A 19,952-nucleotide genomic window follows, 5' to 3' on the forward strand; every position below is an offset into this window, starting at 1 on the left:
GGTAATACAACTGAAAATCAGTCTTGCATTTCATTCGAAGATAGAGGTTGATAAATATTGTACTTTTTTGGTTTTTCTTTTAGCACATCTTTATTCTGAAATAGAATGACAAAGAGAAATAAATACAGGATGTGGTAATGCCAGTCTTCTGGAGCACCAATTCCTGGCTGCTGATTAGGTGCTGAACCATGACACCAGGAAATTACTTCTGCTGCTTGTGTGTCCCTAAGAAGAACGGGAAGGTGCACGCTAGTGCCCAGGACCTGCAGCTCGCTGACTGGCACTTGCACGATGCGCCGAACACAAACTGTTGAGACCCTGGGTTTTCCCGTTCTGACGGGCGGCGCGGAGCTGGGTGCGAGGCTCTGGCGGTACCGAGCGCTGCCGCCGTGCCCGTCACGTTCCGGGCCCCGGAGCGGATCGCTCCCGCTCGGCCCGGGGACCGAGGGGCACCAAGGCTGGAACAGGCGGGGACCGAGCGGGGATCGAGGGGGGGAACGAGACGGGACCGAAGGAGGGAGCGAGGCCCGGCCGGCTCCGCCGCCCCCGGGCCGGCCCCGCCCCGCCTGTCGGGTGCCGCGGTTGCCCGGTAACCGCGAACGCGGCCCCTGCGTCTGCGGCGGCTTTGTGGCCTCAGCACCCGCTGAACGCGCTCCTGGCCCGCTGGTCGCAGCCTGAGCGTGTGCGGGCGGCCACACTGCGCCAGTGGCCAAGTGAATTGTTCTCAGAGCTTTGGTCTCTGAGGGCGAGAACTGAACTCGCAGAGCTTTGCTCGGGCCCTGCGAGCCGATGCTGAATTAGGTTTGAAGGTAAAGGTTGACTAAAGTTGCACTTTTTGGTTTTGTCACATCTGTGCTCTGAAAGAGAATGCCGAAGGGAAATACAGGATGTGATAATGCCAGTCTTCGGGTGCAGCAGTTCAGTGGCATGTACTGAACAGGGGCTGAGTGGATGAACAACATATGGTCTACTGATTGGGCTTTTTTTCACTGAAGAAATCCAACCTTTCCTAAGTATACTAATCTCTACATTGTTTTCCATGTAGTGATTACTTAAACTGCTTAAAGGTGGATGAGTTCTGTTCAGGTTTCACTGGGTTGTTATGATCTGGTTATCAAAGTTATTAAGGAGTTGCCTCTGAATTAAGGTGCAAATGAGACCATATGCCAAAGTAAATAGTCTGGATTTTATGTAACAGCAAATGTGAGGAAGAGAGAGAGAAAGAAATGGAAAAAGAGGGGGTTGGGGATGGAGGTGGGGATTGGGAAGGGAAGGAGCAAGAGAGTGATAGAGACAGGTTAAGTAGAAAACATCACCCTTCCGTGGATCCCACTGGCATACCATTAAATGTTCTGGTCTTTTCCATGGTGAAGTCTCACAAAACACAAGACTCGAATGGATTAATACAGACTTGGCAATATTGGACTGCCCAGGTATTTACCTGGGGCAGGGCAAGTGTCTTCTGCTACTCTCAAATAATATAAAATCTTTAGCACCGGTATATCTCAAGTCTGCCATGAGCTGGGCTCTGGATTTTCAGATCTGTTGTGTTACTTTGCATCTCATGCAGTCATCTGGTGCAAGGCCTCAGGCATGGGTCTGGGGGCACTTTGGTGGGCTATGACACCCCCTCAGCTGCCCCCGTGGGAACGTCCTCTGGATGTGGTCTCGTGGGAGTGGGGAGTTTTAGAGCTAAGCCAGTTTGTGTGAGGGAGGATGGGTGTCCACCGCCTATTGCCAGAGGTTACACCACACCCAAAATTTCCTCCTTCTCCCTCTCTTGATGGGAGGTTTGTGTGCAAACCTGGCCTCAGCAGAGGAGCCTGTGGCTATGACTTCCCCCCCCTGAACCCAGACAGAGCTGATTTTCAGGACAGCTGCTGCGTTTGGCTTTGTTGTAGATATATTTTTCTCCCTCAGCCTTGTTTACATCTCCCCAGATCTGAAATAATAGGACAATAGTGTCACCTTTATCTTGGCTTAAGTTCCCTTAGGCAGCTTAACTCACAGTCCAAAGTTCCAGTCAGGAGGCATTTTCAGTGAGGGGTGGGCTTTGGTGGTCACAGCTGCTTTATACAGTTTTGTCACCTAAAGCAAAAAGTATTTTATAACAATATTTAAGCCATTAGCCATAACATTCCAGTCTCTCACAAGTCCTGTGAGGAGCAGCTGAGAGAGCAGGTGTTGTTTAACCTGAAGTGTTTAACCTAAAGAAGAGGAGGTCCACTCTTGCTATTTTAAAGTAATATTCAAGCTACAGTTTTGTCTGTTCTGGCATTAACGTTCAGATTTTTAGCTCCAGGTTTCAGTATGATCCATCTTTGAATTGCACAATATAGTCATATAGTTAAAATAAAGTCCAACTAGAGGCCTAACAATACTAGTTACTAATGCCAAACAAGCACTTAGCTACTTTCAAATAATATAAAATTTTAGCACCAGTATATCCCTTGAGTCTGCCATGAATTGTGTTCTGGGTTTTCTGAGTTTCATTGTTGCTCCTTCCACTTTTGTTGAGGCATTGTCGTTCATCTGCGACATCCTGCCTCCACAATGGCTTCTGCATCCCCGAAAAAGACATCGACACCTCGTCTTTTGTCCAGGGAAAGACTGAAGTCTATTACTGTAAGTACCCACTGGGGCTGTGTTGAGGCTGGAAACCCCCCTCGTGTCCCTCCTCTCCCTGCCCTGCCTGTTGTGCAGCAGCACTGTGAAGCTGCAGAACCCCTCCCCACCTCTCTGTGCCATGTTCCTGTGGCTGGGGGCTGTCCTGGTGCAGTAGGGAACACCATGTGTTTCTTCAGGGACAGTCCAGCATCTTGCCTGGCTGTGCCACTGTGGTCAAGTAAATCCGGGTTCAGCCAGTGTAAAGGTGAAGCCCTGAGCGTGTGCTTTTTCCCTTTCCCTTTGTCACAGTAATTCCTTCTGCCAAGCTGGACACTCACCTGTGCTGCTCTGACCAACCTGCTCCTGGGCATGTGGGGGGGGGGGGGGGGGAAGCTCCAACTCTGCCCAAAGCCTTGAGAGGCACAGCTGGTCCCAGCTAGGGGAGCTTCCACACCAGCTGCTCTGTCTCATCTCCTGTGTGGGACACAGATCCAGCCCTGCAGACAGCAGAGGAGGAGTCAGGGCCACAGAGGTCCCCTGGCTGGCTGGAGCTCACTTGACTGAAGATGCCCCACTGCTGAGGCTGTGTCAAGGAGATCCTTTTGGTTTCTTCTGTGGAGGGGTCTGTGAGCCAAGCAGGAGAACACAAGTGCTGATTAACAGAGAGAACTAAAACTTGGACACATTCCTGTGCACCTCCCTCTTGGTACAACTTGGCTTTCTTGTGTCTCTTGGACTCACCCAATGGTGTTCTCTCCTTGCTGTGAGTTTTGACTGTTGTGCAGGGATGGAGTTAGGGGAGTTCTGAGAGCTCCTCCCAACTCTCTGAAAAGGTCACTGCCTCAGTCCAATGACACAAAAGAGGAAACAGGTGCCTAAAGAGCAGAAATCCCCAAACATGTCACATCTAATCACAGAGAAGCTAATGGCACAGAGCCATGTGGTTGGAGTATGTTGGAGCATTGCACTCTGGATGCTGAATTTACTGATGCTAAGTATTTCAGCAGGTAACTTCCAGGGCTTGCAGAACTGTCCTAGGTGATGAGATCACAAATTATTCATTAGTAGCAAGTGACCAAGAAAAGCCTCTAGGAACAAGGGCATTTCACAGGCTCTAGCTGGTGGTTTTTTTTTTGCCTTTCAGCTGACCCCCTCTACCTTCCTAAAGGAGAAGTTTTTCAAGAGGAAGGAGCATGCCAGAAATGGAGGGAGTTTTCTGCCCAAAATTCACCCATTGGTGGATGTGGGTAAGACTGGTCAAAAGGTAACCTTTTCTTTTCTTTTCTTTTCTTTTCTTTTCTTTTCTTTTCTTTTCTTTTCTTTTCTTTTCTTTTCGATGCAAAGTTTGAAGAGGGTGTGTGCTTGTGACAGGCTTGTCTCCAGCAGAATACCCCAGTGTCCAGGTCCTGTTGTCATTGCAAACTGCTGGAAGTGGGGGACTTGGAGTCCTGATCTGCACTAAGCCAACACAAATAACCTCTGCTGAAGCTGCTGGGATTTGCTGGAGTGTAGCTGCCATTGCTAAAACAAGGGGGGAAAGGCTGGGGACACAAAGACACAAAATTGCCATTTGCCATTCTCCTGCTGAAATAGCCACCTCTTGCTTTGGTGTGGTCACCATCAAATGCTTGGGGTCATAGGATTCCCTCCAGAGTGGCAGTGTTGGCCTTTGAAGGCCGAGGACCTGCAGTAATTCCTTCAGATTTAACAAAACTTAATGCATTAATGTTTTGGGTTGGAACAATGTGTTGGGACCCGGATGGGGTGTTTGATTTTGCAGGCTGCCAGATGTACAGGGGACTCCCCCTGGGCAGAGGCAATGGATGTGCTTTATCTGGATCAGTGCCTACACAGAGAGGTGTGTTTAAAGCTGCCTTTCTTGCAGGACTGGCTCAGTATAAAGCACTGTGCAAACAGGTAGGTGACCGAGGTGGGCTGTTGAGCAGGAAATTGGCAGCAAGAGACATGTAATACATGGGTTAAGGATTGCCCTGGAGAAGGGCCTTAGGAACACCTCAGAGAGGGGCACAACTAAGGGACAAGTGTGCTGCAGCCATTCCCTTCAGCAGATTGTGTCTGCTGTGAAGGCACACAGGAGACCTGCTTGTGTCTCTGCACTGACAGCAGTGTGGCTGGAGAAGGCAGACAAAGCAGGGGAGAGTTTTCTCAAAGCTATGTCTGCTCCAGAAGCATTTGCTGCTGTTGTGGCATTCCAGATGTGCCACAATGGTATTAAATAAGATAGCAATAATAGATTACAAGAAACCACTTCTACTCTTACCCAAGTTGCTTAGAAAAGAACTGAACCTTATTTCTCATTCAGCATTCACCTAATTTATCTTTTTCCCAGCTTCTGTGTTACTTTATTTTTGCCTTTACCTCTGTTAGAAATGTACTAACTCTTAAATTCAATTAAAAGGGAACAAAAGCATAGAAGCAAAAGAAAACTGTTTATTAGTAATGATTCAGCTGAGCCAGGTGTGTCTCCCTCTCCCCTGAGACAAACACACCTTCAAGGAAAATGGCAATCTTTCTATACCCTTTATACCCAGCTGAGGCAGTCCCTGTCTCCTTTGCCAATGGATGGATACTGGGGAATTCACATTCTCTCCCGACTGCCAGCTTTTCTGTCCCCTCCCCTCTCATCCTACTTCCTTTTGGTCAGGTCTTCAAGCCCGTCCCTCTCCCAGCTCACCGCAACACCCAACAAACCAACCTGAACAAACAATCAAAACAACACAGAAAACCAAAATTTTTCATTCTTGAACTCAATAACCTTTTTGCTTCAGCAAAATTTCACCTCATCTCTCACATCTCCTCTGGTACTGTTCTGTTCTTAATGATGTCTGAGTTCTACATCAGAAAACATAGTTGCAGTTGTGTGGGCCTTGGTTTCCCTGTCTTAGAGTAAAGGACATCCCAAAATTGTTTCCCATGGAGCCTGATCTAAATTCCTGGGTTTTACTGACTCCATGAGTGCTCAGTCAGTGCCCCAGACCTGTGTGATCACATGGGCACAGAGCTGTGCGTAAGGTAAGTGCTGCCTGGCATTCTGGAGAGGAAACCTGGAGAAATACATGCCAAAAGAGCAGCTTGGCTTGAACCTGCTCTGTGTGGCCCAGCAGCTCTTGATCAGTTCAGAGTGGAGGTGGGTGAGCTACTGTTTCCCCAATGTGTCCTGGGCACACCCAGAGTGTGTACTTCAGTGGGGATCAGTGTAAAATTCTTCATGAACCTTCCTCCCAGCAGCTGAACCTCTCCCTGCTCTCTCTTGCCTCTCCAGTTGTTGCCAGTTGCCCCGAAAGAGACCTTTATTCAGGTTTCCCCACCAGAGATGGTATTTCAGAACTCCGTCGCTCATGAGGTCTCGGAAATGGTACTGTCTCTCATAAACAAGGACAAGGTAAGTGCTGGGACGTGGAGCTTTAACACTATGCTGAATGAGGAGAGTGGTGTAATTCCCATAGTGTACAGCAGAGTGAGTTGTCTGCTGCAGCACATCCAGAAGAAAATGTCTCAGCACCTTTGTTCTGCAGGATGGTGGAAATCTTCCTGGGGAATTTTGGCATACTTTGATGGTTGATTGTTGCAGTGGGCGATGGCGAAGTGCTGCAACTTTCTGAAAGCATCTCCAGTAGTGGAATAGAGTCACTTCAGTGGCACAGGCTTATTCATGGGGGAAGAATCACACCTGCTGGATAACTCATGCAACAGACAAAGGAGAGACAGGAAGCGTCTTTGTGCAGGGTTCCACAAGGCAGATTTATTCCAGCACAGGTGAAGGGCCCAGGGACTAAGGCAGTGAAATGTCCAGGTTTAAATATGGGGAATGAGGGGGCAGAGCAGAACATCAGGGCCAGTGGGCTGAGGGCTCAGGGGTGGTACAAAGGTGGGGCAAAGGGTGATAGTCAATAGGGTAAAAGGGGGTGGGACATTGCAGCAAAATGGGGCCAATGGGTAAGCAGGGAAGGGAGAACATTCCAGGGAGCATATGAGGGGAGGGGAAAAGAGGTGGAGAAGGCCAGTGGGCCAGCCAGGGAAATACAACTGGGATGCATTAACATAAAACTGCAAAGGACTGTGGGGAGAAGTTGTTCTTCATGCTCTAATGTCCCTCTCACAACTTAGGTCCTTTCTTTCCAGAACATGGAAATTGCTGACTCTTGGGCAGGCTCCGGGGCCTCCACAGTTGATGATATCTATCCCTAAGGAGTGTCCTCTTGAAAGCTCTGGACTGATAGGGATATTGAGAACTGTACAATTTTTACCTGCTCTCATGCTTCACCTTGAGTGTATGCCACATCCTGTGTCTCCTTGGCTAATCTGGGTTCCTAGGAGGACTCTCTGCCTCTGTCAGCCTGTTTGGCTTCCTTTGTGCAGCTCACAGTCAAAGCTAAGAGGCTGAGTCTTCACTTTCTGATGGAATCACTTACCGTTAATGGCATTGGCACTGCAGGAAATGTGTTCTGAAACAGCCCTGGAATCAGACTGATGTAGCAGAGGCAGCAGGAGGCCTTTAGGTGCCACTTCAGGCTCCTGCTAAGCTTCATCCAGCTCTGCTCAGGTTTTCCAAAAACAACATGGTACTCTGCTTTTCCTTTGGAGAACCACAGCACATCCAAAGCCATGTGCTCCTGGAGGTTTTCATCTTCACCTGAAGAAATTGTGATTGTTTTGCAGTTTCCCAAGATAGTTGAGAGGGACAAAGCTGGAAAATGTCAGCAGTTGTGTTCCACTGTAAAGAGGACAACTGAAAAACCGAGACCATTTGAATTTCAGTAGTGGAAACATTTTCTTAAATGAGGCTTGTGCCAAGAGTGGTCCAGTGGGAAGACAGAAGAGAGTCAAAATCATCTGGGTTAGACTTTTTGAGAGCATGTTGGTGCTCAGAGGTTGATATCTGTGTGCTGGAAAATGCATGTTTGCTGTGTCTGTGTATCCCAAAGGGTAGAACCTGTCCTCCTGGCTGCAGGCAGGAATGCCCAGCAGCCCAGCCTGCCTGCACAGGCAGCAAGAACCCCCAGAGAGCCAAGATTGGCTTTTAATACTGGAACCACACTGTGAGTCAGTGCTCCTTCAGGCAGAAAATGCCTTTGAAGCCCATAGTTGATGGGCACAGCCTGGCTGTGTTTCTGTCACATTTAGGAAGCTGACTGCTCTCATCATTTTATGATTCTTCCTTGGTGCTTAACTGCCCATTTAAATGCTCTTTGCCAGCTCCTTGTTTTAGGGATTGTCTTGCTGTGTTCCTTCTTTTGCTTTTCAGTTTGCTTCCATTCCCAATAAGGCCACAGTGTTTGGTCTCCTCTCTTGCTGGTCTGCCTGCATGGCCGTATCCCCAGAACTGCCTTACCCAAACCTGATCTGCTAGAAGGGAATTTCTTCCTTCCCTCAGGACAATGTGCTTTTTTGCTTTCCAGTAGCACATCCCCCCTCTGGAACACAACAGCATGGCTGTGTGCAGGCAGAAGCCAGCAGGTGTTTTGGCCTTGTTGAAGATGCAGATCACTTGGTTCAGGGGCTCTGTCCCCATCCTGCTGGTGCTGACCTGCTCAGCCCTTCCTTCCCACCAGACATTGCCCTACTGCCCCTGGCCAAAATGCTGCACCCAGACAGAAGGGGTTCAAGTTCATCCTTGTGAATTATGCACCTGTACCTCCACAGCTGCAAGTGCTTTGGAAAAGGGGTCAGGGAAGGATGTCACCAGGGCATGGACAGGTCTCCTCTTGTCCTGTTTCCACAAGTGGCAAAAACATCATTTTATGTCTTTCCTGCAGTTTCCACGGCTGGTGCAGGTCTACATGGAGAGATCACCTTATTTCGAGCTGTTGTGCCCCAATGATGCATACCACATCATCCCACCAGGCACATCTTCCCATGTGCGCATCCGCTTCACCCCCGACGAGACCAAGGTGAGACTGGAGGAGCCAAAACACAGAATTATCTCCAATGCCATTGTTTTCCCTGCACTCTGGGTACAGCCCACTCCATGCTGTGAGCTTGGCTCCAGGCTGGGAACAGGCAGCCTGCAGCCAGTCACACCTTGGCATGTGCTGTCAGGCACTGCAGCCAGGCCTGACGGGCTCTGCCTGCCCTCCTTGCACATTGCTGAGCATTCCCGAGGGAAGATGCATGGGCAACAGTATGAAAAACACAGAGGGGTGTTGATAGATGTGCAACCATCTCTAGGTGCACTGGAAAGGGTTTAATTAAATGGAAAATAGTAGAAACAAAGAGGTCAGAGAGCTTTCCTCCTTCCTGGCTGGCAACAGCTTCCCTGCCTCACCCTGGGCTGGAGCAAAGATGGTGCTTTTTCACACCCTCTGTTCTCCAGCCTTGCAGCTGTGCTGTCCCAGAGCACAAATGACCATGACACAGCTGCAAGGCCAGGCCAGAGCATGTGCTATGCCTGTGAGCCCAGCCTGGCAGAGGCACACTGAGCTCTAGGGGCCCTTAGTCAGCAGCAGGTTGCTGAGCTGCAGGGGACTTGGACACCTGCCTGAAAGAGCTCGTGTAGCACAGGTACAACCTGCAGGCAGACCTGTGACCCCAGAGCCTGTGGCGGTGACACTGCTGTGGCTGTGTCTTCATGCCTGTCACTGTGGTTGCTCTGTTAACTGGAACCCATTCCATGCCAAGCATGCTTTTGTGTGGAGGTTTGAATACCAGTGCTGAGGCCCTGGCAAGTCTGATCTCAGCGCTGTGATCTGGAGGCTTGTTCATGCAGAAGGGTTTAGGACAAGACATGGAAGGGAGGAGGGAAACAAAGAGAGGCTCTTTCCAACAGCATCCTGCTGCCTCTTAGCACTGTTCTTCTCCTGACTTGGTTGGAGAGGCAAAGTTAGAGTGCAGTTCTGAGCCAAGTGATGTTTCTACACCAGGCCAGAGGTGCAGGAGTTCTTTGGATACAGCTGTTTTCTCATCTTCCTTTTGCTGCTTAGAGTCATTTTAACACTTTATCCTACTCTCAAATAGCGGGAATAGAAACCTAAAGAGGAATGTCCTGTGTTCCCTAGCTCCGTGTTCCTTAGAAGGAACTTAGGAATTATTTAACATCATTAAAATTTAGCATAAAAATTATGGTAGCCTAGGGCAGTTCTCTGTATGACCCAAGTGACCCAAGAGTTTAATGCCACTGAGACAGGTTTTGCAAAGTGCACTGGTGCCTTTAAAATGTGACAGTTTAGTACAACTTAGTGTTCATTTTGTAGTGGAATAGTTAAATTGATGTCCTTGAAGGATTATAGGAAATGGCTTTTCTTCTGCCATGGGGATGGCACTAAATGCCCTGTGCTGAGACAGTTTCTTTTCCTGCAGGATTATTCCCACGAACTCATCTGTCTCACTGCAAGGGACAGGATAGTTGTGCCTATTCAGGCCATTGCTGCCCAAGCTATCCTGGACTTCCCTGACCAGCTGGACTTCTCAGAGTGCCCAGTCAAGTACAGCAGCCAGAAGACTCTGCTGGTTCGCAATGTTGGTAACGTGGAAGCTCATTACCAGCTGAGCACCCAGAGGTGAGGCAGCTCACGTGTCCTTGTGCAAAACACCTGTGGGTAATAACAGAGCTGGTAAAGAGCAACAAAAGAACCAGAGCATGGGAGCTGCTGCCCTGCAGCCCTGGTTGGACATGTGGGGTTTGCTGGTGCTTCTCATGTTTTATGCAGGATGCAGCTTTTGAGCTTTGTGTGTCCCAAATTTCCTGGAGGCTGCTGGTACATGTTAGTAGCTGGCTTGCACCCTCCTGGGCACAAGCAGCTTCTGAAATGGTTACTCAGCACTGTCAGCCAAACAGACCCATTCTATGGGAGACTACAGGCACGTGGCTTTCCTGTGGTCCCTGTATCAAATGCCCAACATGAGCTGTGTTGCAGGCAGCCAGTGCAGGTCCTGTCACTAAAAGCTGATCTGATTTCCCGTGTCTGCTGAGGGCATCAGTCAACTCTTTTGTTCTATGACAAACCTTTGCAAGCCAGTTTAAAATTTCAAACAGATGATTTCAATCTCTGAATTAGGTCATGCCCCCTTTCATTGAGATTTCTTTTTAAACACTCTGAAGTTTCTGTGTTTCTGCTGCTTTTTCATTTTGGTTTGTGTTAAATGTTTGCCCAAAGATCCTGAATTCTTTATTGGGAACTTTAATAAAGGGTGAGCTCCTCTCATGCCTATCAGTATACCACATGCCCATAGGAACATGCACAGGTGTATAGGAAATAGGAGATATTTAGTGAATATGTGAAAAGCAATTGGACTGATTCAGAACATAAAATTAGAGAATGACTTTTGCTGGAGGGGACCTCTGGAAATCTGAGCAGAAACACTGTTCAAAGCAAGACGGGTGTCTGGGGATTGCAAGGTTCCATTGGGAGATCTGAACCTGTCTTTGGATGCCATACAAGAAAACAAGCATACAAATGGACCTAGTTAAAAAGCAGAAGAAAACGACCTATTGAAACTCCCTCCATACCTTATCTTCTCTGCCTGTTGGGTGCAGTAGTGATTCATCGAAAGGGTAGATCTAACAGGATAAGACTATATTAAGGAACAGCTCACAGTTAGCAGATAAAAGCGAAAAATTTAGCCTGTCAGCCCCATCTATTGCTAGTGGTTTTCTTCTGGTTGGTAGAGTGTCAGGATGTCGTCTTCACAACTCTTCTATCTGTGGGCTCAGGGAACAGGCTCAGCTTAGTGATGTTGGCTGAAATTCAGATGATTTAAGTTTAACTGCAGAGCTTGTGTCCTTGGGTCTTGGGGAGCCAGGTCTATGTGAGAGATGACTGCTACAGCACTAACAGGGGAGTCTGCTGGGTACAGCCTGGGGTGGGATGTAGGAGATGCAGGGGCTGATTTGCACTCAGTTTTTTACTCCTGACAACTGAGTCCTGAACTTGGCTGGATCCTCTTCTCCTGATAATTTGAAAATAAGAAGATCCCCTCCTTCTCAGGCAACCCTTGAAGTCACCCCCAGGATTGTTATTCCCATCCTGCCATCTGAAGGCATGTAACATGGGGCAGGACTGGGTTGGAATGGAATGGAATGGAATGGAATGGAATGGAATGGAATGGAATGGAATGGAGGGCTGAAGAGTGGCCAGGGATTCCCTTAACTGGCAGCTTCTCTGTTCTGGCAAAATTTCTGGCAAAAGAATATATCCTGTGCCTTGCCCACACCAAGCCCCAGCAGAGACCTGCAGCAGTCCTGGCATCACTCCTGGGGCAGATGCAGGAGCACGTACAGTAATCCAGCTCTGGGGCTGGTGGGGTCTTGTCTTCCCTCCCCTCTTTCCAAAGTCTCTCGTCCAGCACATGAACAGTGCTGGCCCAAGGCTTCTCCCTCAGCCAGTAGTGATGTTCTCACTGGTGGTAATGGGAACAGCTCAGGCCCATAACTGCAGCAAGAGGTCCTTAATGAGCACAACCTCAAGCAAGTTCATCAGCTGTCACTGCTCACATGAATAAAGTTCAGCTTGCCAGATGTTCTCCTTATTTTTGCATGTGATGCATGCATCACCAAACTCCCCAGAATTAAATGACAGATTGACCACCAACAAATCACCGAGGCCAGGAACTTTTGTTTCCTCGGTGGGACTGCAGAAGAGCACAAAGCCCAATAGCGGCTGGGCAGAAGCACATTTCACCTGAGCTGTCCCTGAGCATCAAAGTACGGAGCCTTGTGTTTGTCAGGCAAGAGCTGTTGACCTGGTGACCAATCCTGATTGCTCCTGTTAAATCCAAATTGCACCAACACATCTGCATAATTATTTCCAACACATTGCACAGAGTTTGTCTGGTGGGCCAAGCAAACAGTTACCAGCCTGGATGACAACCCAGAGTCCCAGACTGCATTGCTGGTAAATACACAGAAACCTCCTGTTCTGCTTCCTGATATGCTCCTGTAACACTGCTGCATTTAGCTCCGATTGTATCTTTCACACTGTAAATGGCATCCTCCTTTTGGGTCTTGTTTCCATGTCACTGTATTGCTCTAATCTGCATTTGCACTTTTTCAGAGTTTTGATTGCTCCTTTTCTTAGAGCAACATTCATTGAAATGATGATAAAATGTGCTCTTTTTAGGCTAAATTTGGATGTTTCAAGGTAAAATAAACCAAAGAATCACACTGCAAATTCAACAGAAACTATTCCTTGCTCTTCAAGGAAAAGTTTCTTCTCCCTGTCTGATTCCTAGGCTGTAATCTCACAGGACAGGTAATGCCCTAACATTTGCATCTCTTGAGATGAGGTTTATAGGCAGCAGGAAAAGGGAAATTCCTGAGGCAGTCGGTGTCAAGTTGTGCATGCAAATAGCTCTTAAACTTCTCTGTGCTTTTCACAAACCATTCTCTGATGGGATTGCTGGCAGTCAGACCCTTGAGTCTCCTTGCAGGGGGCTGGATTCAGAGTACGGGGGACATGAGGTCATTTTATCCCACAGGATCTTCTGAGGGCTGGATCTCCTCAGAAGTGGGTCAGTAGCTGTTCCTGATCCTGTCTGTTCTGTCTGTCTTCTGTTGACTGTGATCTGTTTGCTCCCTGCTTGCCCAAGTGAGCTGAAGTGACCTGCACTGCAGAAGGAGTATCATCCCCAGATGTGGCCCTGAGTCCTGATCCCTGTCTTTGTGTTGCAGTCCTTTCTGCGTGGTTCCAGACAGGGGAACTCTGGCCGCTGGTGACACCATGCAGGTGACAGTGGGATTTCACCCGCTGACGGTTGGTGACCATTCCGGGTCCCTGGTAGTGTGCTGCAACACAGGTGAGTGCTGGGCACTGCATGGGGCACAGGACAGTTCTCCACCATCACTCCCTGTTGTCCCATCCCCCTCGATTCCCTCTAGGTGTACCACCACCCCTGTTACAGCTTTACCCCAAAGAAATCTTGAGAACTCATTGGTGTTTAGGGGGTTGATAAAGTGGATCCCCTCTAACAGGGCTGGGATTTTTGGAATCCTGTTTTGCTGGGAGTTGCTGAGTGGAGGAAGGAGGAACCCTGATTCTCCACTATTGTGTGGCTATGCCTGGGTGCAGTTAAATTATTTTATTGTTGGGCAGTGCTGTATGTGAGGCGTGAGGTCTCCAGCACAGTCTCTCCAATGCAATGTATTTCTTGCACACCTCTGTCCCGTATGCTGCTTCTCCATTGGCTTGTTACAGACTCTTTTTCTATGTTGCCCTCTACACATATATTTAGTTTCTGTCTAATAACGTTTCCAGGCCCTCGAGTTCCTGTTTGGTGATAAATCAAGACAAATTTTTTCCTCATCCCCTTTTCCCAGGCAATTCATGCTGTTGCAAACCTCTCATATTTATCTCCCATTTGATTTGCAGACTAATAAATCCTATTCAGTCTTCATATAGAAGCTGCTCTGTACTTCCTAATCTTTTTTTTTTGTCTCCTTTTTATTTAATTTGAAATGCTCCAGCTTGGTTTTTGAGATCAGAACAACATAAAATATTTCAAGACTGATGTGGCTGTGGGTTTGGACAGGGAGATGATGATAATGATGATTTCCATGGTGTTCACTTTGTAGAGGTTTGTCATCTTGCAGAGCCAGGCTGGTTGTGTTTCCTCACCTGTGTCCCCTCCTGCTGTGGGCTGTCACTTCACTGGTTCCTCTGGGCTTCCTTTTTCTGCCCACATGCCCCCAGGCATATTTGCTTGTCAGCAACAAGGGGTCCAAGGGATCAGGAGAGACAGGAGTCTCGTGGGATGCCCAGGGGAGACCCTGGGCAAGGCCAGACTGAACAGGGCTCCTCAGCATCACCTGGAGGGCTTTGATGCAGAAATCCTGGTGATCTGAGTGGGTCACCTGAGCACATCTGCCCAATCTCACTGTACATACTGTCACCTTGGGGCCAAACCTCTACCAACACAGTGAGAAATAAGGTGTTTGAGGAGGTGCCCAGGACATCCTCACGCTGTACACACAGAGCTGTCAGGATGTGATAAATGTACTGATCCATAGAATGGTCATTCAGCTAAAAACTGTGACACTTCCTTGTGCAACCTGTGGTTTGTTCTGCTCCTTGTGCTTCCATCAGCAACTGAGCTGAGCAAAGACTCCTCTTTGCTTTGTTCCAGGTGAAAAAGGTATCTGCACAAACCTTCACGGAGAAGCTGTAGATGTCAACGTTGGGTTGAGCGCCAATTCCGTGAAGGTTGAGAACACTTTCATCACCACATCAAACTACACAACCGTGCTCATCGAAAACAGGAGTAACATCACAGCCCACTTCCAGTGGAAGACTTTTCCTACTGAGGAAGATGAGAATAAACTGAAGAGGAGGTTGGTTTGAAAGACACATTTCAGTGAGATACTTGGGCCAAGACTAAATCTAACATATGGCCTCAGGGAGGTGTTTGTGCTTTTGAATGGTTTAGGCCAAGTAAATGGTTTAGGCCAAGAATGGTTTAGGCCAAGTAAACCATCCCTGGCATTAGGATGTGTGTTTTGGGCTTCAGACCTCAGCACTCATCATTGCAGTTCCATTTATACTCCAGATAAGGATAGCATTTTGGGAAGGAAAGGTTGATTGCAGTGACTGGATTTCCTGAAGTTCTGATTGGGATTTTGACTCTAATCTTCTTCCCACATGATTTGGCAACATCCTTAAACATTTCCTGAGTTGCCAGCCCCTCTTTCCAAAGGGGGGCAAAATTTCAAATTTTTTTTTTTTTTCCCCTTAGTTCCTTCAAAAGTTCCTTGCCCATCCAGGCTGGTTGTGTTCCCTGTCAGCTCATCTTTCAGCACACAGGGGCAGTCTGTTCCTGTGCCTCCAAGACTTCTTTCTTGAAGTATGTCTATCCTTCCTGGACCCCGTTGCTTTTAAGGGCTGTTTCCCAAGGTGCTCTCCAAACCCGTCTCTTGAACAGGCTGAAGTCTGCCCTCCAGAAGTCCAGAGTGGAAGTTTTGTTGATGCCTCTCCTTGTTTCACTGAATATTGAGAACTCTATTATTTGACAGCCACTGTACACCAGACAGTGGTGAACAGATGAAGTTCATTGGTTCTTAGGGAATCTCCTGCTGATATCCAGTACCTGGGTCCCAGGGAGGCAGCAGACTTCCCTGTGGAATGGATCTGGTCAATACACAGGGCCCTCAGTTCCCCTTACAGGGGAGTCACCCACTACCACTACCCTTCTTTTCTGCTTAATACTTGAGGCTGTGATCTGTCTGACAGACAAAGTGCAACTGGCACATTCTCCAGACAGAATTTTTTCTTTAATGTCATTTGCCTGACCCTCTGGATGCAGGGCCTCATACCTATTCTGTCAGGGCACTGGGTAGGTGATAGGGGTCAGGATGGAATTTTATTACCTCTCCAATAGAGAGCCATTTCCATTCCCCAGTGTCTCCTAGGTCTCCTCCTTCTGCCTGATTGCAACAAGGGCAAGGCTCCTCTGACTCCTGCTGAGCTTCTCTCAGGGTTGGAAGGGTGTAACTCCACCAGTTAATTTCTGTTTTGCTCTCCCTGATGCTCCTCAGCCTTTGCACTTCCTCCTAAAGCTTTGCCTCCAGACAGAGCAGATCATTCACCTGCTGACACTGCACGCAGGTGTCTTTTGCACTATCCTCTGATATTAACACCAGGCTCAGACCCTCCCTGCAGCCAGGGGCTGGACAGCTGAGTCCTTCCTGGGGGGTTCTGTTTGAGTTAGTACACTCTTGCTGGCAGCAGCAGCAATGGCTTTTGATCATTTGTAAACCAGTGCTGAGGGGGAGGAAAAAAAGAAAACCAGAAAGAAGAAATAAAATTAAGGCAATCACCTCGCAGCCAGCCAAACGCCACAACCCACTACACAAGAAGGGTTGATGGCTGCACTCTTTCTGCTCAGCTTGCTTGCGTGAACTGCAGTGCAGAAACTGAAACAGCACTGTGCAAACTGCCATGCCAGAATTGCCATATAAAAACCATCATGCCTGAACTGCCATGTCAAAAAACTGCCATGCCTAAACCTGCCATGCCCAAATTGCCATGGCAAGCCCCAGCTTTCTTCGAGCCAGGTCGCTTGCACTCCCCAGAGCCATTTTAAATCACTTGCAAAGGACCAGGAGATGGACCCTTCCCCACCTGAATGGCTGGCAAGAGGGTCCTTTAGTGCCCTGGGCTTCTTGGTTTTCCACTCTTCTCTATCAACTTACACAGTGTCTGACTTCCATACAAGCTCTCTGTGTTAAAAGAAAATCCCATTACCTTCTCTGGCTACTTCCCTGGGCTGTTTATTTCCATTTTTTCCCACTTGCTTGCCTCAGCCTGGACCCCAGGTGATCCACATTTCCCTCTGAAGCAACTAGGTTTCCCCAAAGTGAACTTCGACCTGGTGTTGGTTTTGTGGGTTTTTTTTTTCCAATTGCATCTGTTTTCATGCCAGTTTGTGTTCTAGAATGTCACCAGGACATTTTATTCTTCCTTACTTCCAGTCTTAGGGATGGTTTTATCTCCAAGGCCACTGTACTGCTGTCAGAGAAGCTTTTGAGATCTCAGAGCAGAGAGGTTGTTTTCATGAGAGGAGATAGTGCAGGATCCTTTCCCTCTTAGGACATTCTACCACCATGCACTGGCATGGGAACTCAAAAAGCTCCGAGATAATGAAAAGATCTCTCCAGGAGTTTGCTGTCTCCCTCTTGCACAGCAAAGCCCTTCCCCCTCTCAGAGCGTCTGTTTTCATCCATATAAAACCTTGAATGTCACTAAAGGGGTGCGGTGTCTCAATTAATTGATTTCCTTTGGAAGTGCTCTGGGATGCTCTTGTGAAAGACAGAGTAGGGAACAGGCCAGGTCCAAAATGGAAGAAACAAAGAGTGATGCTGGTAACACGTAGCTGCAAACCAGAATTGTCTCCCCTTCCCAGGGAAGTCCTGCAGTGGGCACTCCGTGATCTTTATCTGCCTTCCCCGAGCAGCTCAGGGGTAGGAAAAGACAGTTGAGGTGCCTGGTGGATTCTCCCTCAGTTTTGGCAGAGGCTTTGAGCCAGGAGGTTCTTCTGAGGGATGCTGGCTTTCCAAAACTCTCCTGAGCTTGCAAATGTGGAGTAAAACTACCTGCTGTGCCAGTGAACAAGTTATCCTCTCATTGATTTGGGACCCCCGTGGCTTGGGGTCAGCGCTTGCTGGGGAGCTGCTGCTGCTCCTCCCCAAGTGCTTTGCCCTTCTGCACTCACACTTCTGTCTACAAATATGTGGTTTATTAAATGATCTGCTGGTTTTGTCTCTCCCTGTGGCTGCAGGAAGTGCTATTTTCTGCAACCATGGAACGAGCTGTGGCTGGAAAGATTCATGAAGGATAAAAAAATAGAGCAGGAGAAGGGCTATTGTGAAGATAACACTGCCCTCATGAGCCATATGGTCCAGGAGGAGATGGCAAAGGTGCAAGAAGACCCCATGCTGTTCTCCGATGACATTTTTTCCATTGAGCCAATGGTAAGTGATAGCTGAGAACCTAATTTTTCTCCTCTTTCTCCTCCTTCTCCTCCTCTTCCTCCTCCCACCCACCCTCCCCATCCTCCCGGATGCCGATGCACTCACTCAGCAGATCCTCAGCTGGCTCCATGTGCTGGGAGGGAAAACATCAAGTCTCTGGTGCTGCTGCAGAGCTCGCTGCTAAAAGCAGTTCTGCCCTGCAGGCTCAAGGCAGGGCTGGGAGCCTTACAAAGCTGAGCTCTGCTGTCAGAGCTCCAGCTCCAGGGCACTCAGTGAGTGTCCTTGCACTGTCCACAGGGACCAGTTTGTGTAGGTAGGGGCTCCCCTGTATGGCAGAGGGTGTTGGAGCTCTGCCAGTTCCCATCTTGACCTGAAGCATGCAATGGTTTGCTGTAAAAAGGAGGCCAAATTCAGCCCAAGGTTAATCCTAGAAATGCCAATCCCTTCCTGCATCCATGACTTGCACTATTTCTGAGTCTCCCTTCCTGTGTCATCTGTGAGCCTGGACTCAAGGCTGGAAGGTCTAAATGGGCCTTTTGAGTTCTCTTGCACACAGGGACAGAAAGCCTTTCCTGTTTGTGCAAGCAAACCCCCATGTCCTGCCATCAACCAGAGCCCTGATTCTGAGTATTGGTATTGTGAGAGATGATGAATGCCTGGTGCCTGCACAGTGCAAAATCCTTTCTCATCCTGGAGTAAACCCTAGAATAATCCCAACCTCTGCTTTCTTTCAAAACACATTAAACTACTATTTTTTTTTCCAAGGAAGGGGATTATGTTCTCTTCTTGAGAAGAGCCACCACTGCACAATGGCAGTTCCACATTGCTGTAGCTGACAGCAGCATGATGTGACCAAGAGCTTGTGTCAGAGCAGTAGGATTGTTGTGGAGAGTGGGAGCTGATCAGCTGAGCATTAACACACACTTCCAGCACTGTGTTGAGCTGGGTTTGGAGTGTTTCCTTGGGCTCCTTGTGTTGTTCATTCATCATTGATGCTCTAAATAAAGGCTTAGAGGACTGAGGTTGAAAACAAGAAATGTGAAGTTGGAAGATTAACGTTTTGCTGTCTCTTTGTGCCTTAGGAGGGAGAAATTGGGCCGAACTGTTGCGCCAAAATCAAGGTGACCTTTAAACCTGTAGAAGCACTGGAGTATCGAAGTGTGGCTTACTGCAACATCTCAGGTACAGCTCCTTTCCCCTGCTTGTCTCACCCACAGTGAAGCCATGGTGCAAGCCTGAGCCCGCTGGGCTCCCCTGTAACTGCTGGGAAGAGTCCCTGCTCAGCAAGGCAGAGCTGGCACATTCCCACTGTCCCTGCAGCTTCCAGGGAGTCTCTCGTGCAAGGCCAGGGCTCAGAACACCTGTGTCTGGATTACTGATCCCAGAACAAGCCAGGCAGTGCAGGGAGACGTTTTCATGCCATGACTTTGCCAGCATTTCCACAAAGGGCAAAGAGCTACAGAGCAGAACAGCTTTAGTGAACCAGCACTAGGCCCCTCTAGACCACTGACCTCCAGGATGGGTCCATTTGACATGGATCCATCATCAGGCAGTAGGAGCTGAGTTAGAAATGTGCTCCCTGCCCCTGGATCACATCCCACTGCCCAGACACCAGCAGACCAGAGGTGGCCGAGTCCTGCTGAGCCCAGGGTGTTTGTAGAAGGACCACCCTTGGCCAGCAGCTTCTTCTCTCCCTGTGTGGGAATTGTCACCTTGCAGCTCTATGGAAGTTGAACACAGTACTGAGTGTCAGAAGTTGAGGACTTTGGCAACAAAGTTATGTGCTACTGGGCCAGGTAGTTTGGCAATTGCCAAACTCTTTATGAGCTTTATGCCTTCACTGAATGGATTTCAAAGCTCCTCTAATTGAATGGGAATTAAACCATAGAATCATAGCATATTAAGGATGGAATGGACCTTAAATATT

General features: G+C 48.4%; 1 protein-coding gene across 1 annotated transcript in view; it reads left to right on the plus strand.

Annotated features, from left to right (window-relative positions):
- The first annotated feature begins 291 nt into the window (after window positions 1–291).
- LOC134048147 (hydrocephalus-inducing protein-like) overlaps window positions 292–19,952 on the plus strand; it is a 74,684-nt gene continuing 55,023 nt past the window's right edge. The window contains exons 1-10 of the mRNA XM_062499746.1: window positions 292–589; window positions 745–809; window positions 3,752–3,871; window positions 5,891–6,010; window positions 8,385–8,519; window positions 9,925–10,124; window positions 13,235–13,365; window positions 14,695–14,890; window positions 17,833–18,025; window positions 19,108–19,207. Of these exons, the coding sequence (XP_062355730.1) occupies window positions 292–589; window positions 745–809; window positions 3,752–3,871; window positions 5,891–6,010; window positions 8,385–8,519; window positions 9,925–10,124; window positions 13,235–13,365; window positions 14,695–14,890; window positions 17,833–18,025; window positions 19,108–19,207 (1,558 nt within the window). The remainder of the gene's footprint in view (window positions 590–744; window positions 810–3,751; window positions 3,872–5,890; window positions 6,011–8,384; window positions 8,520–9,924; window positions 10,125–13,234; window positions 13,366–14,694; window positions 14,891–17,832; window positions 18,026–19,107; window positions 19,208–19,952) is intronic.

Source organism: Cinclus cinclus, chromosome 11 (assembly GCF_963662255.1).
Source record: "Cinclus cinclus chromosome 11, bCinCin1.1, whole genome shotgun sequence".
In the NCBI taxonomy this organism is placed as follows: domain Eukaryota; kingdom Metazoa; phylum Chordata; class Aves; order Passeriformes; family Cinclidae; genus Cinclus; species Cinclus cinclus.